At 36.6% G+C, this 14,840-nt stretch overlaps 1 protein-coding gene across 1 annotated transcript; it reads right to left on the reverse strand.

Annotated features, from left to right (window-relative positions):
• Nucleotides 1-9,492: 9,492 nt before the first annotated feature.
• Nucleotides 9,493-14,543, reverse strand: plek (pleckstrin). The gene is made up of 9 exons (XM_060871857.1): nucleotides 14,401-14,543; nucleotides 13,281-13,436; nucleotides 13,008-13,189; nucleotides 11,481-11,572; nucleotides 10,921-11,105; nucleotides 10,541-10,645; nucleotides 10,298-10,381; nucleotides 10,094-10,163; nucleotides 9,493-9,880 (listed from the first exon to the last, which is right to left on the reverse strand). The coding sequence occupies exons 1-9, from the start codon at nucleotides 14,440-14,442 to the stop codon at nucleotides 9,741-9,743; spliced, it is 1,056 nt and encodes a 351-aa protein (XP_060727840.1). The 5' UTR covers nucleotides 14,443-14,543; the 3' UTR covers nucleotides 9,493-9,740.
• Between the last annotated feature and the right edge of the window lie 297 nt (nucleotides 14,544-14,840).

Consider the following 14,840-nt stretch of genomic DNA (forward strand, 5'->3'; position numbering starts at 1 on the left):
AGGCTTATGTGTTTGTGTTTCTTCTCAGCTGGGAACAATTGGCCTCTGCTTTGCTGCAGACATTTCCTAGGAGGTTGATCTTATTTAGTCATTAGATTTCATCATGGAATGTTTCGGGAATGGTACTGAGACCCATGCTGATTGCAGTAAAAGATATAGTCAAGTTCCTTTTTTGTGCTGGTAGCCTTAAAATGGCAGGCTTTATTTTTAAATTGTTCTTTGGAGATCTATTGAAGTCATTCACCAGGGGCACTCAACCACTTTAGGAGGCTAAATGAAGCTTGTTGATATATATGCTTTCTCTTGGCTCCTTGCAGTACTGCAGTAAACATATAACATTAAACAGACTGCAGGCTTTTTTGTGAAGTTAGCATGATACACAGCCAAAGAAGCAGGTGCATGGCATTTATTTGAAATCACACACTAGTTAGTAAATCAGTTATGAAGAATTGCACGAATCCAAGTACAGAAAATGTGAATGGTTCGTGAGTAAGTATATTATTTACTAACAACCACTGGGCCAAATTAATTTCTACCCATCACCAAGTCATGACACCAAGTCATTGTGTGCAGTCATCCTTTTTTCTTTTTGTATTTCTGTTAGGGATGTGACTAGAGGGAGAAAAAAGCAATTAGTAATGAGTGATGGAAGTAAACAACCCGAATGTTTGGCATGCAGTAAAATGGCCTAACCTGCTGTGCATATTGTCATAGAGATGATTCACAGCATTATTACTGCTCCAGAAAACTTGCACCATTTATGAGTTTAGAGTGTGTTACTTGGTCATGTTGTTGGAGATGATAATATAAAATCTTTCAGAAAATAATTTATTTTTTCACTTATTAATGACTAATTCTGAAGCGCCTGATTGTGCGGAGTTGCTCGTGCTGTTAGCCTGATTAAACAGAAGGCTAAATGCAGTGCATATTTAATTGATATAACAGAGATAATGACAACCCAATAATACACACAATAAATCATGATGGTAGACGTTTGCAACTCAAATTAAAAGAACCACAGAAAACTGGTGTTAAAGGTAAATAGCACATGTAGGTAACATGAACATAACATGTACATAGGTTGTGCCTAGGTTAGGAACTTACCTAAGGGAAACATTTGCCAGAGGGACAGGCAGACTGACTGAGCTCTTCCTGTGCATATTATTCATCCTTTCTTCACACAAACACCCCAAATTTTTTGTCTTGTTCAGCGATTTCACTCTTAATGATGAGTAGCACCAGTGAAATGGAGTTGGCAGAATGTGGCTTTAAGCATGAACATTAGACATCTATCCATGATTGTGCTAAAGTTCCCCTGGCTATTTTTTTCCTTTTTTGAAAGGTACTATATAATTTCATGTAACAGATTGTAGTGTTATGAAGTTTCCAACAAAGGAACGTGCTAGACAGAAGAATGAGCAAAATATCTTTTCGCTTAGCTCCATTTCTGAGAAATGGTAGTGTATACGCTAACCCTAATTTTCAGTTCTGTATTTTGTGTGTACTATTTACTGACACCCAGGTGAATGACCAGATACTGGATACTTTCGTATATAGAGGAATGGTTCTTCTGTTTCTACTTTCATCTTCTGTTACTTTCATATTCCCAATATTCAATATGTAAGCCTGGGTTAGATCACAACCAAAAGAGTGGTTGAATTTATTAACATTGGCCTTCAACCTCATTATTCAACAGTTTATAAAATGGCACTTAATGCAGCATAATACTTTATTATTTTTTTGTTAAAAGATACTAAAGTGTAATGTGTGCATGAGACTATTTTATCATGCATTTCATTTGCTATTTGAATCATTTGGTTAATAAAGTAATGGGATTTGGCATTTATCTGCTATGAAAATCTCAATGCTTCATCTTCAATTTTGAATTTTTGAGAGTTGCATTCTCCAAAACTCCTAGACTGTACCCATATGTTTTCAAAGGAAAATTTGTCCCTTGAGCAAATTCAGAATAAAGAAAAAACATGAGCATTTATGTAAATTTATTAAAGATGCCAAAAGGAAAAAAATGTGACATGAACGTGAACTATTCGAAGAATCTAGGGCTTTGTTTCCTTTTTATGTATAACCTAATTTTTATGGGCTAACCTTTCATATGCAAAATATCATCAGTGGGAGCTCCTTCATGCTGGAAGATTTCTAGGTTGGTTATAACAGCAAAAGCTGTTAAAATGTTTTATTGTCCGATGATAAAAAATCAAAGCGATAAAAGGATGTTTTGTGCTTGTACGACTGAAACTAATCTGTTACTTTATTTCTCAAATAAGCTAATTATCATTGCTATTACATCTTCTAATTCTTTGGGAAATCAATCTGTAACTCTATTAGACTGCTGTCAAAATATACAGTAACATATGAAACATATCAATGCTAACTGAGCACAATATACACGGTCCTATCTTGATACTAACAATCCATATAGACTTGCAGGTACCAGTAGTTAGTAGTCTTGTGCTATAACTGGCACAACCATTGAATATTTTTACTTTAGTATCAAACTGTGTTTTCGTTCCCACAAATGAAAAATTTACAAAATTGCTCACGGATGATTCCCTCATTCACACTGTCCAACACTATCTTTTGATAACACCCAGAAGCCTAAAACAAGCACTACATTAAGGTATGAGCTCTTATATATCTGGGTTGAATAAATTTCTGCTTTCCAGGCAATTTATCTACCATAGCATTGATTGAATGTCTACCTGCACGACAATGTATTTCCTATGAAACACGTAAAGGCACTGTTATTGTCAGACATCGGCAGCAAGTCTGAAATGGATGTCTGTGGGTGAGTGAAAGTGTACTCATGTTTTCAAAGCACTGGTTTCTACTTAATAAAACTTTAATAAATTCTTTTCATTTCCTGTCTCTGTTGAAGCTTTTTCCAGGATCACTTCAAAGAACTTCCATTTGTGTCCATGTGCTCAAGCTTGTTGTTTTTTACCATCACTCTGTAAACATGTATTATATTTTGTCTATTGAAATAATTTTCACTCTTATTCTTTTATGTAACCAATAGATACCTTTAAAATCTACCTTTATATTGAGTCCTTTTATTTATTTACATTACATTATTGTGTATAGAATTCTAATAGGCAATTGATTTTATTGAAGTGTGGACTCAGAAGTGCTTTTGCCATGACCGAATGTCTGCTGTTTTTCACGATTTCCACGTGTTTGCTGCGTCTCCATTGCACTGAAGATTTTCTGAAGTAATGACATTTGGAATGTTTTTCCACCACTGATGAATCATCAAATCCATGTAATGCAATTCTAGCCATGGATTTTAAACATGGGATTTGGTCTATGTCACTTGTTCCTGGCAAGATACAATGGGGAGGTTCTTCATCTCATCAAATTAGAGTGGCAACTTTTATTTTTCACCAAGAATATAAGTGTACTCTAAAACCCTAAGAAGTTTTGTTTGTAAAAGTAAAAATGCACACTTTGTGTTAAAAATAATAATAATAATTGTTTGATTTCACTAGTCTTTTTGATGTGTTTTGGTGGGAAAAAAGGCATTAAATCAACTGGGAAGATTTTGACACACTCCATCTCACTATGTTTTGATAACTTCCTTGCATGTAGTTGAATTCCAACAAGTTCAAATTAAATTGGCTCGTCTGAGTCACGTGGCCGTAAGTCACCCCTTTTCCCAGCATTACAAATTTGATGATTTGTGCTTTGACTCAGCTAAACTAAAATATTTTTAGAATATTTTTCTTTTCTTTAGCAGTTTACCAGAACACTGCTTTTCTGAGTTGAATTAACTTTTAGGTTTAGGTTTAATACTCAAAATTAAAATATAACATTATAACTGATTTTATTTCTTTCCATCCAAAAGAAAAAAAATGCACATTTTATCTCTGAATCTTGCTAATCACTGATGGCTATAATGCAAATGTCTGAATTTCAATATACTGTATATTTATGTTTTAGAGTGTTGACTGCTGCTCACTCTTGCCTGCTAGATTTCTAACACATAAAAGCTGAATTTCCTACACTTATCCCTCTCATTATCCACCAAGCCATTTTCCTTTCTTAAATGGCTCGTTCCCCAGCTTCCACATCCCAGGCCACTTGAAGATTAGTGGACCTGTGGCTACATTTTGTGTGTTTCTCAACCCATTATGCTCATCTGCTTCAGCACAAACTTAGAGCCAAGTCTAAGCCCACAGCTGGAGTCCAACGGCAAAGTGGTGGTTGAGCAGCCTTTTTAACTCCAGTTAGGTATTATCCTTGTCCAGCTTGCACTGCTGGCAGGCTCCAAACACGCCATGCCAGCCACTATTATAAAACCCATCAAATTGGACTGGAAGCTGACTTGCATTCCATAAAACCAAATGTACTCCTGCATGTGGCATCAGTCATGAAGGATTTCCCTGTGAGAAGACTATAAAGCAAGCATTAAATGTGTTTTTTGATTTATGCTATACCATACCCAAACTCTGTGGCATGTGCCTTAGCTAATAGGATGAATTACAAGCCATCTCTGGAGGTTTTCCAGGTTTTCCAGTTTTTGAAGAACCACAGTACCATATCTAATTAGTACTCCTGCCTGGCTGGCTAGCTAGCTATTGAGAAAAATAGATTGCTTAAGCAAATTACAGCTCTTGTGCCTTTCTGAGGATGAAAAAAATACTGAAGAGTAGAAGGCAGCACTTGAGCTTCGCTCTGTGCCCCCTGCAGTTTATGGTCATGAACTGCACCTGTCTCATTTAGGATTGATTGTTTGAGGAATGACTTTACCTGCTGTGAAGTTCTCTAGTCAGGTAATTACAAGTGTTTATGTTCCTGAATAAAATTCTGAAATTCGTTTCTCGCTTGGTTTAGCTGTGGGTTTTGTTTGGTTTATTATTAATGTGTTTTCATGCTACATCTCTCTCTCTCTCTCTCTCTCTCTCTCTCAATCAAAATAAATAAAATAATATTTTATGCCATTACATTACACACAGTAAGACAGGAGTTTTTGTTCTGAACTCCATGCACATGCAAAATAGCAAATGTGCCTGCCCAAACTTACCACTGTTATACCTGGCACTCAACTGAGTCTAATAACTATAATACATCTAAAGCTTGATGAGATCATTCCTCAGACATTATAGACACCACGATCATTATTACATCTGGGATACCTTTATATTTTGCTGTTTAGACTTGAGACTGTTTTGGCCCAGATTAATATTTTGGTCCACAATCAGCAGTGGCTCATGACTAAAGACAAACAAAAATCGAGTCACTCTCATGCTTAACTTGTGCCAATAAAGTGTCACGTACAGCAGTTTCAGCAACTCAGATCCTGTGCATGGGTCAAAACATGGCAAATGAAATATGCATGGATACTCAAAACATGGTCAAAAACAGAACACCTGGAAACAGTAGACAATGACTCGACAGGGCAGGTATAAATAAGCAAAACATTAGGGAAAAATCGCAAACAGGTGACATGACACATTATCACATGACATTAAACAAAGAATAGTAATCCTCCTGCCAGCATCCCCTCTGGTGAACTGGCCATGAATAGTCCTTACTATAAGCTTCTATCTGGTGAATTTTTACTCTGTAGTTGCGAGTCAAAAGTTAATAGGTAGTTGAGAGTCAAAGTCCTAACAGTCATCCAGCATATACAGTCTAGTAGCTCCTTTTGTTAGCTGGGTTCAAATCAGCAAGTGTGTTTCTCATCGCCAGCAACAGTAAAGGTAATCATCTTTAACAGGCTTTCCAGGTTTCAACAAAATGTCCATCCAGCTACATTTAGAAATCTACACTAAATACCTAGATCAAACAACATGTAAAGGAGGCATATTGTTTCTTTTTTTATTGTTCCTTTTTTCACAGTCTCTGCTTGGGAAATAAGGCCACAACAATCCTGATTTCTGCACTTTAATCCTGCTTTTCCTCCCTCAGTATGCATCCTGACCCAATGGGCCTCTATCAGAGCTTGTTGTTGTTGTTGAATGAGAATTCTATAAAGATTAAGGAGATTTGTTTAACAGTTAATATGGGGCTCGTTCCCACTTGCCAACCTTGTCCACAAAGCCATTGACATAACTGGCGCTTACATGTTCAAATATAACTAGGATTTATCTGATATCTGGAAGGCAGCGTCTAACAAATGGATTTTCATCTAGAACCCAAGACCTGGAAAGTTTTGAAGCCCCAGCTCTCTGTCATCCCACAGCATTGTCAGCACATATGGTTATTTTGATGGGACTCCTACTTGTGATATAATCTCCAGCAATCATTATATTTTCAATTTTCATCATTCCAATTTTGTATGAAAATAGAAACCACTCTGACTGAAAAAATGGGCTGAACTGCTGAATATTATTGGAGATGCAATAATTTTCCTCAGTCATGTAGGTCAGAATGATTTGGCTGGCTGCAAAGCTAAAAGCAGATGTCACATGCCTGTATGACAGTTTCCCTTTCAAGTCATAAGCACCACTCAATTTCACCCAAGACATTGAAAGACATGCATGAAGATTCTTTTCTTTTCTGTACTGGCCCGAAGGTGTCTTTATTAAAAGACTGTAAACCCACCTTCACTGCGCACTTAAAAAATCCACTTGTCTTTGTACAACTCCCACACATACGTCTCTCAGGTTTTAGCGTAATGGCATTCTAATCCCTGGCCTATTTGTCCCTGCATAAGAATGTTTCTCTCTGTGAGACATCATGTGCCCAACGTGGCCCATTACTAAGAAGAAAGGTAAAAGTGAAGCTATGCCAGGCTAGATGCTTTATCTTGGCATGTGGCATGCTAGCGTATGCTTTCTCTTAAACAACGTGTGTCCAAATTTATCTGCAAAGTTTTCTGACTAAAATTCCTGAAAAGATGCCTGATCCTTGTATCAAATATGCAACTGATATTTTTTTATTCTGAAAGCTTGTCTCTTCAATCTTCAACTGTTCATTGACCTTGTGCACTGTAGCATCAGGTTCCTGTTCTTGGCTGACATGTGAACTGGATGTCAGCCAAGTGAACAGTCTTCTGCTGTTGTAGCCCAACTGACTCAAGGTTCAGTGTGTTGAGAATGTAAATATAAGGAGATTAACAATTTCTTAAATACTCAGAGATCAGCAAATCTAGCAACAAAAGCCAAGTCACTGAGATCACATTTTCCCCCATTGTGATGTTTGATGTGAACATTACCTGATTGCCACATGATTGGCTGATTTGTGTAGTGCAGGAATGTGTTCAGGCCATCCAAATAAAGTTGACAGTTAGTGTACAGTACTTTCTTGACCATGACCAAACAAGAAATTGGGCATGCTTTCTTCTCAGATAAAACATTCACCAGATACCGTATTCAGACCTAATAATTAAGATGCCATACTCTGTAATTTAAAAGCTTGGAAGCTGTTGTGACCTGAGCCCATTTACGTCAAGCATAGTAACGTCCCTGTGTCAAGTCCATAATTTGAAATGCAGCTCTTTGTATTCAAAAAGGATGATTATCCATTGGACGTAAAAAGCAGGGAAATTGCAGAGACGAACTTCAAATGGGTTTTACTGCAGAACATTTTTTCTACTATGCAAATGCTTCTTTGAGATTTCATTTAAAATGTGTATTAGGTGGTGTTACTAAAGCAAAGCAGCCATTAAGGTGACAATTTTTACAATAAAAAAAGAAGCAAATTGTTTAAATTAATTATTTTGAACAAGGATGTTGTAATGATAAACAAGCACAAGCATAAACATTCCTTTCAACATTTCCACTTTTCCACAATGGAAAAACCAACCAACAATCAGTTAGTAAGATACTTCCTTACAGCTTGGTATAACCACAAATGTTACATATATTTATTTCTCCTGTGTGTGGATGTGTGTGTCTGTGTGTGTCTGTGTGCGCACTTTCCTTTTATCTCCTTTGTTAATTTCTAGATGTTTTCTGTCTCGCCATGCTATAAATGCAGTAAGAAAAGTGATAGAAGGACAGCTTTAAATAATAATAATAATAAATACATCATAAGATAATTAAAGAGTAACGCATGACTGGAGAGGCTGTAATAGGAAAATAATCCACACCAGGGTGATGTGATCATTACTGTAATGTGATGATTACATACTAACAGAAGGACACACTTTATATTTTAACCATTTGGAGTTACATTTAATGTTGACGAGACAATTTAGTTCATGTAGCTTCTCATGTCATCAAGAAGCATCTACATACATGATATCCAAATTTTGAATGATTTTTCCAGGGCTAATATGGAAGGCACTAAACAGGATTATCTTGTTCATTGGATTTGCAAACCAGTGCACTTTAATATTTTTAATATTGTGATTTGAATATTTGCATTTGAAAAAAATATATATTTGTGCATTAATTTAGTGCATAAAATTGCAAAAACACTACTCTACACTGAACACTAATCTACTCAATTTCTACTAAAGTTACTGTTAGACAATAGCATGTGTTTTGTATTTAACTGTAACTTCTTTTTCCTCAAGTGCCATTGATTGTCAGACAACACTCATAGACAGAACACACACAAAAACATTTCAGTGTGAACGCTGACAAAATGCTTACATCCTGTGTTAAGAGGAAGCTTCCTTTTTCTCACATTAAAGTGAGTACACAAGCAACTTTCAAGCCTGGGTGTGCTGCTGAAAGCAACATGAGGTCTACAATGAAACATATGCTCAGATGACATTAGCATTTTGAAAATAATATCCCAACAAGCTAATCTTGCACCTGGCAATAAGTACAACAAGGGAAGTTGTTTCATTTCATGATCGCTAGTGACTGCATTCTTCCTTTTTTTCTGTCAGCAGCGAATTGCAAGGGAAAAGTGTACAAACCCTTAAAAAAAGAGATTTGGGTTTTACAGTTAAAATATGGAAGTATGTTTTACAGTCAGTTAATAATTAAAAAGAATGAACAACTTCTAATCCAATGGCTCATAGATCAAGCTACCTGTACCATCGTTGGCAATAAAATAGAGGTTCTTAAATGTTTTACAGCCAAAGACACATTTAAACTGTATAATAAACTACACACATAATAAATATCCCAGAACATATATCCATTTTTTCTATTCAATTTCCCTTGTTTCAATTCAAAGCATTCAAACTTTTCAAATATTAGACAATATACTTAAATTTGTTCGGTAACATTTTTCCCATCTATTTTTTCTATTTATGTTTCTGCCTGTAGAACTGCTACTCACTGGGTGTTTTTTGCACCATTTTGTCACAGAGATCGTATTTTTATCCCCCATTGTGATGACTGATGTAGGCATTAACAGAAGCTCTTGACCTAAGGTAAATAGGGTTTGGTATTGGAGGTGTACTGTAGAGTGCAGCGTTCCCTTACAATGCCATAAATGGGGAAGGTTTATGTGCCTGATAAGTTAGAGTTGTAAGGTGACGTGTATGAGGCTAACCACAGACTGGCAGGAATATTGACAGACAGGAAGTGATGCATTTTGCAACATAATACAGGAAGTAGCTGGACTGCAAAGATTTCAGCAGTTTTTACTTGAATTGTTTTTCATGGATTATCATCGACATAAATAGCAGTGAAAGATACTCGTGCTCCATATTGTATCCTGTCTGCCTCTTAATCTATTTTTAGATTTCAAGAGGAACTTGACATGCTTGCTGTGTAAAAAATAATACATAACCATTTTATTAACCAACTAAAAGTTAAAATATAACGTCTTTATTTTTTGGCAGGATACTTCTGCACTGAAGTGATCTTCTGCAGTTATTTTCCAGACTTTGCCACCGCTTGAACGGCTCTGATCCAGTCATTGCGTTCTTCAGCGGTAGCTGCCTGCAGGTAGTAGTGTATCTCATCTGAAGTGATGATCTCAAACAAGTTGCCCTCGATGTCATGCTTCTTAGCTGTATGTGAATGAATGAACAATGAATTAATGCCTCATTTTCACATGGGACTTTTGCATTTCTTGTCCTACAGTATGGCTGTGATGCATTAGGATTACACCATTCTGCTCCTTTCAAAAGCAAGAATTACACATATTGGGTTTAGGTAATATCATTTAGTCTTACTGTCGTGACTGATGAATAGTTTGTGATTAATGATTAATTATATCTCACCATCTGGTACATAATCCACTGCAGTCACAACAGATCCACGCAGATGAACTGAGCCAAGAGGATCCTCGCCCTTATGTAATAGAGTGAGAGATACAGAAAAGGAATATATGAGAGAGAGAGAGAGAGAGAGAGAGAGATTTTTCCAATGTTACAAATTTTTAAGAATTAAGAAAAAAGCCGACTCGATAGCACAGCATTCCTAACCTTGGTGGGGTCGTAGTAGTGGATATACGCAGGATCGTCCCTCAGGATAAATTTTCTCACCTTCCAGTTTTTCCGCCTGTGGCCCTGGAAAAAAACAAAAACATCTACAATCAAGACATTGGTATTCATGTTAAATCTGAACACAGCTGTCAATCCTACAACTTCTCCCATTCCCACTGTTACTGCATTACCAGCTTATTTAAGCGATGTATGAAAAAATAACGCATGCAGTCAAGCTCTTACCTGTTTCATCAGACAACCCTGCTTCACTATGGCTCCTCTGAACTCCTCCTTTACAAGCACATCCTCATCGCTCGAGTATCCTTCACAGAAGAAGCCACTTTCTGCCTACAGGAAGAAAAACAGTCCCATACCCAAAACCACATTTTTCAACTCAGAGCTATACAAATAATCCAAAATACCTCATATATTTAATCTTCTCTCAATTTATAGTAACAAAACAAAATGTATGTCTGTATCACTTTGGTCAAAAAAGACTGTTTGTATTTCCACCTCATACTCAGTGTTCCTGGGCCTCACAGAGATCCTGACCAGGATAAAGCAGCTATGAATGTATTTTGACTGAAAGCAAAAAGTGGTTATACGTTTGCATGTTCACTCACAAAATAGTACATAGCATCCGGCTGGTCCAGCAGTGCAGACTCCAGATTGCTTTCCATAGCTGTTTTAGATAGGTCTCCAGCCGGCTGCAGATAGCCTTCATTCAGCAGGCCTGTGCCCAGCATCACACCCTCAGGTCGGTTCCGCACCTTCCCCTGAGAGATTAACCAGTCGATCACCATGACACCTGCCATGAGATCAAAATTCACATTACAGATGTGTCAGAAGGTACCGCTAATAATATCACATAATTGTCGGCTACTAAGAAATATTAGAAACTTTTGCATAGACATTTTCACTTGCAGTGAAATTAAATCATTTGATAAACTCAGGTCAAAATAATCTTTGTAATATAAGATGATATTAAAATGGACTTTAGCAAGGTCTACTCCTTCAATATGTTTTGTTAAGTATACAGTTTTATTTTTGTATTTTAGCAATAGGGTTTTTATGCCAGCCCACATATCACATCCACAATAAGAAAATAGCATATTATAAAATATACCTAATAGCAGATTCCACCCAAAAGCACTGTTTGGTCATTTTGACCAAAGTAACATACCAGTGAAGCAGTGGTTGAAAAGTTTCTTGTCTTTTTCCAGTTTCATTTCTTTCACTCCGGTATCTTGGTCCTTCATCAAAACATACAGCTCACTTAAAGAGAAGATGTGACAGGAAATATCCATTAGCATTTCATCCATTTCTCAAATTATATTAGAGAAAACCAAGCTAGTTGGTATACTAAATTGATTCAAATATTGTGGTATGTTGTAATTGTGTACAACGACCCTAACTGTGTTATGTCTATGATCATCTTGAGTAATCGACAGTTATCGGCTGCACCTTGTGCAAGTTGTAAGATTTTTGTATCATTGACTGCATTTAGTTCCATCTACAAAGGACATTTAAAGTTCAAATAGCAATAAGTAGATGGTTGTGGCATTTTACTACATTTTACATCGTGACTAAAGCTAAAGCTGATGAAAAATGTAGTGGTAGATCTAGTCTTCAATTAAAATAAACTACATTACTCCCTTCCACATGTCATTTCTTCCTTTACCTTCTTGTTCTCTATTCCTTTATGCTTATCAAAATCAGTGAAAGAATGCCCACTGCTCAGACCTCAGATCCCCTTTCTGCATCCAAAGCTTATAAAGTGCTTTAAATGCTGCAAGACACTCCGTCCAGAGTGTATCCTGCCTTGATGCCCAATGACGCCTGAGATAGGCACAGGCTCCCCGTGACCCGAGGTAGTTCGGATAAGCGGTAGAAGATGAAATGAAATAAAATGAAATGCTGCAAGACTTTTCACCAGTTGTTCAAATACAAGACAGGCAAAACAGTGAGAGAGAGACACCCATAGAGGCACATAGAATTACACACAACAGAAGGGTGAAGAAAGTGTAAACATACTTAGGTGTAATAGAAACAGCAGTTAAGTTACACAATTACTCTGGATACTGACAAACTCAGAGCATGTCAGTTTCACATGCTGTAATAATGTTGACGTCGGTTTCGTCTTGATAAGAGAATTGGTTTCTATGTCCTAATTGGAGGAAGAATGGCTATAATTTATTTAGCAATGGATTTCTAGTACATACTAGAACGTGGTTTAAAACCTAAAATTAGACTTCACATGCTTTCTAGATAGTTTGAAAAAAGTCTATTGCAAAAAGTCTATTACATCTTTGAAAGAAGGCTATGAAGATAAGTGGAAATGTAAACAAGAATACCTGAAGGAAACCACCAGACCCTAGCAGAATGTGTATGTGTGAAATATTAGACCTAGGCAGATACACATCCTCCACTCTTGTCTTTATCGCTATCTCACTCAACCCTATAAATATCTAACTTCTGTCTTGCTTTGCCCCGCTGGTGGATATTTAAATTCTTGTAGCAGTTATAGCACGTTATAAGCTTTATGCTTCACCAACATTTCACTTGTAAGTGATTCTGGATAAATATGAATACATGTGAATGAATCGTCTATAAAGAACTTGCAGACAGGCAGTTAGTTATGAGCTTGTTTTTTTTGGTTCCTTGTATTTTGTTGGGTTCTTCTTAGCGATCATTGGCATTAAGTTCCTACCTCAGGTTAACTGTTTCAGGTAATCGAATCGATCTCCTGGTAGACTTCCTGGCAAATTTCTTTCCACCATCCAAGCAAGTGATGGCTCTCTTGATGTCTTTAACCCATGCCTCTCTCTCCTCCAGGTGGGTTGCTTGAAAAAAATGGTCCTGCTTCTTTTCTGAGGTCACCTTGAAAACTAACTATTAGGGAGCAAGAGCACACATGTGGAAAATCGTTTCTGGTCATAAACCTGTGCTGAATTCATTGTTATACGTATTCATTGGGCCTCACCGTTCTTTTGTTGAAGTCCTGGCAAGGGCTGGTCAACACAGCTTCTTTCAATGGAATCATGCCCTTTGGACTCCTGTCTGTCTTCTTCTTGTAAAACTCTATTCCATCATCTGCTAACACCACCCACACCACTTTCCATGAATTCAGCAAAGTGCCCTGGAGATGATAATAATAACTAATACTAACATTTTTTCATTTAGGATGGATTTTTTTTTAAGTACATATTTGATCCTTTATCTCTCTTGCAAAGTGTGCAGGTAAAAATTTCAAGTCTCGCAGGACAGCATTTTGAAAACATTGCCAAAAAGAAGAATAAATTGTTGATCCCTTTGTCCCTCTATGATTGCTTTTATCTTTATTTCTAATGCCACACCGGGTTGTGATTTGACAGCCTTGTTTCATTTTGCCCTTATAGGTCACTTCAATGTCCAAAATCTTCTAAACATAATGGAAATTATTAGGAGAACTCAAATATATTGTAGATTATAATGCTTGAAGGCACAACCTAATATGTTATATTCAAAAACAGAATATTAACAACAACAATAAACAAACTTTAATATGTGGTCTAATGTGTTGTAGGTCAAAAAGGCTACATCCTCTTTTCAATTACATGTAAGTAGTATTGTATTCTCTCTCTCTCTCTCTCTCTCTCTCTCTCTCTCTCTCTCTCTCTCTCTCTCTGTCTCTCTCTCTCTGTCTGTCTCTCTCTCTCTCTCCTTCTTTAAAATGACAAATCACAATTGAATAATCTATTTTATTTATTTATCTATTTATTTGTCTTGCATCTATGTACATTTTTTGACAAACATATTTTGCTCAGAGGAGTACTCCTAACCTAGCTGTGGTTTTCTGAGGAAGTTAGACACTACCAGCTCTAATAGTGGTGGGGAAACAATGAAGAAACCTATTCTATTCTAGTATTCTAGCTTCTTGTTTAACCGTCAGACATTTAACAATACTTTTGTCCAAATAAAGCAGGAAAAATATAACAGACTCAGCTGATACATGTCTTATTCAAGAATATCACAATGATGAAATTGGCGCGTTACAGCAATGTTCAGACACACACCCATACACACACTGTCTAAATTTTAATTTTCAGTTCTAATGAACTTACCTTTTTTACCAGATATCCCTCTCTGATGATGTTGGGCTCCATAGCTGCTGATGGGTTTTTTTTCAGCTGCTTATTCAAAGTGAGGGGTGATAAGTGTGAAGAGCTCAACACCAAGCAGCAGCTTTTATCTGCTGCCTAAATGATAAGTGTACATATGAGAAAAAGGAAGTAGATGCATGAACATGAGTCACATGTGGCCTTGGTCAGCTTAGTTTCAATCTTTTTTTAGCATTTTCATCATACAGTAAGATAGGTGCATATTTTCACATCATTATGAATCACAGCAACATAAGAAACAATAAGGTTTATTTTTATTCAAAAACATCTTTCTTTCATGATGGACATTAAAGAAATGTGATTCTTTCATTTTAATGAGTGAAAGAACATCTTAGTTCTGAAGGGAAATGATTTGTTTAATGTGGGGTTAGGGTTTTAGTACC

This window comes from Tachysurus vachellii, chromosome 6 (genome assembly GCF_030014155.1).
Source record: "Tachysurus vachellii isolate PV-2020 chromosome 6, HZAU_Pvac_v1, whole genome shotgun sequence".
Taxonomy (NCBI): Eukaryota; Metazoa; Chordata; class Actinopteri; order Siluriformes; family Bagridae; genus Tachysurus; species Tachysurus vachellii.

Excerpts from the sequence above, each read along its gene's own strand:
- plek (XM_060871857.1), bottom strand. The coding sequence starts at position 14,442 with ATGGAGCCCAACATCATCAGAGAGGGATATCTGGTAAAAAAG. Across the intron at positions 11,573-13,007 it reads CCTGAAACAGTTAACCTGAG|TGAGCTGTATGTTTTGATGA; the intron begins GTAGGAACTTAA and ends CTTCTCTTTAAG. Across the intron at positions 10,646-10,920 it reads CGGATGCTATGTACTATTTT|GCAGAAAGTGGCTTCTTCTG; the intron begins GTGAGTGAACAT and ends TTCTTCCTGTAG.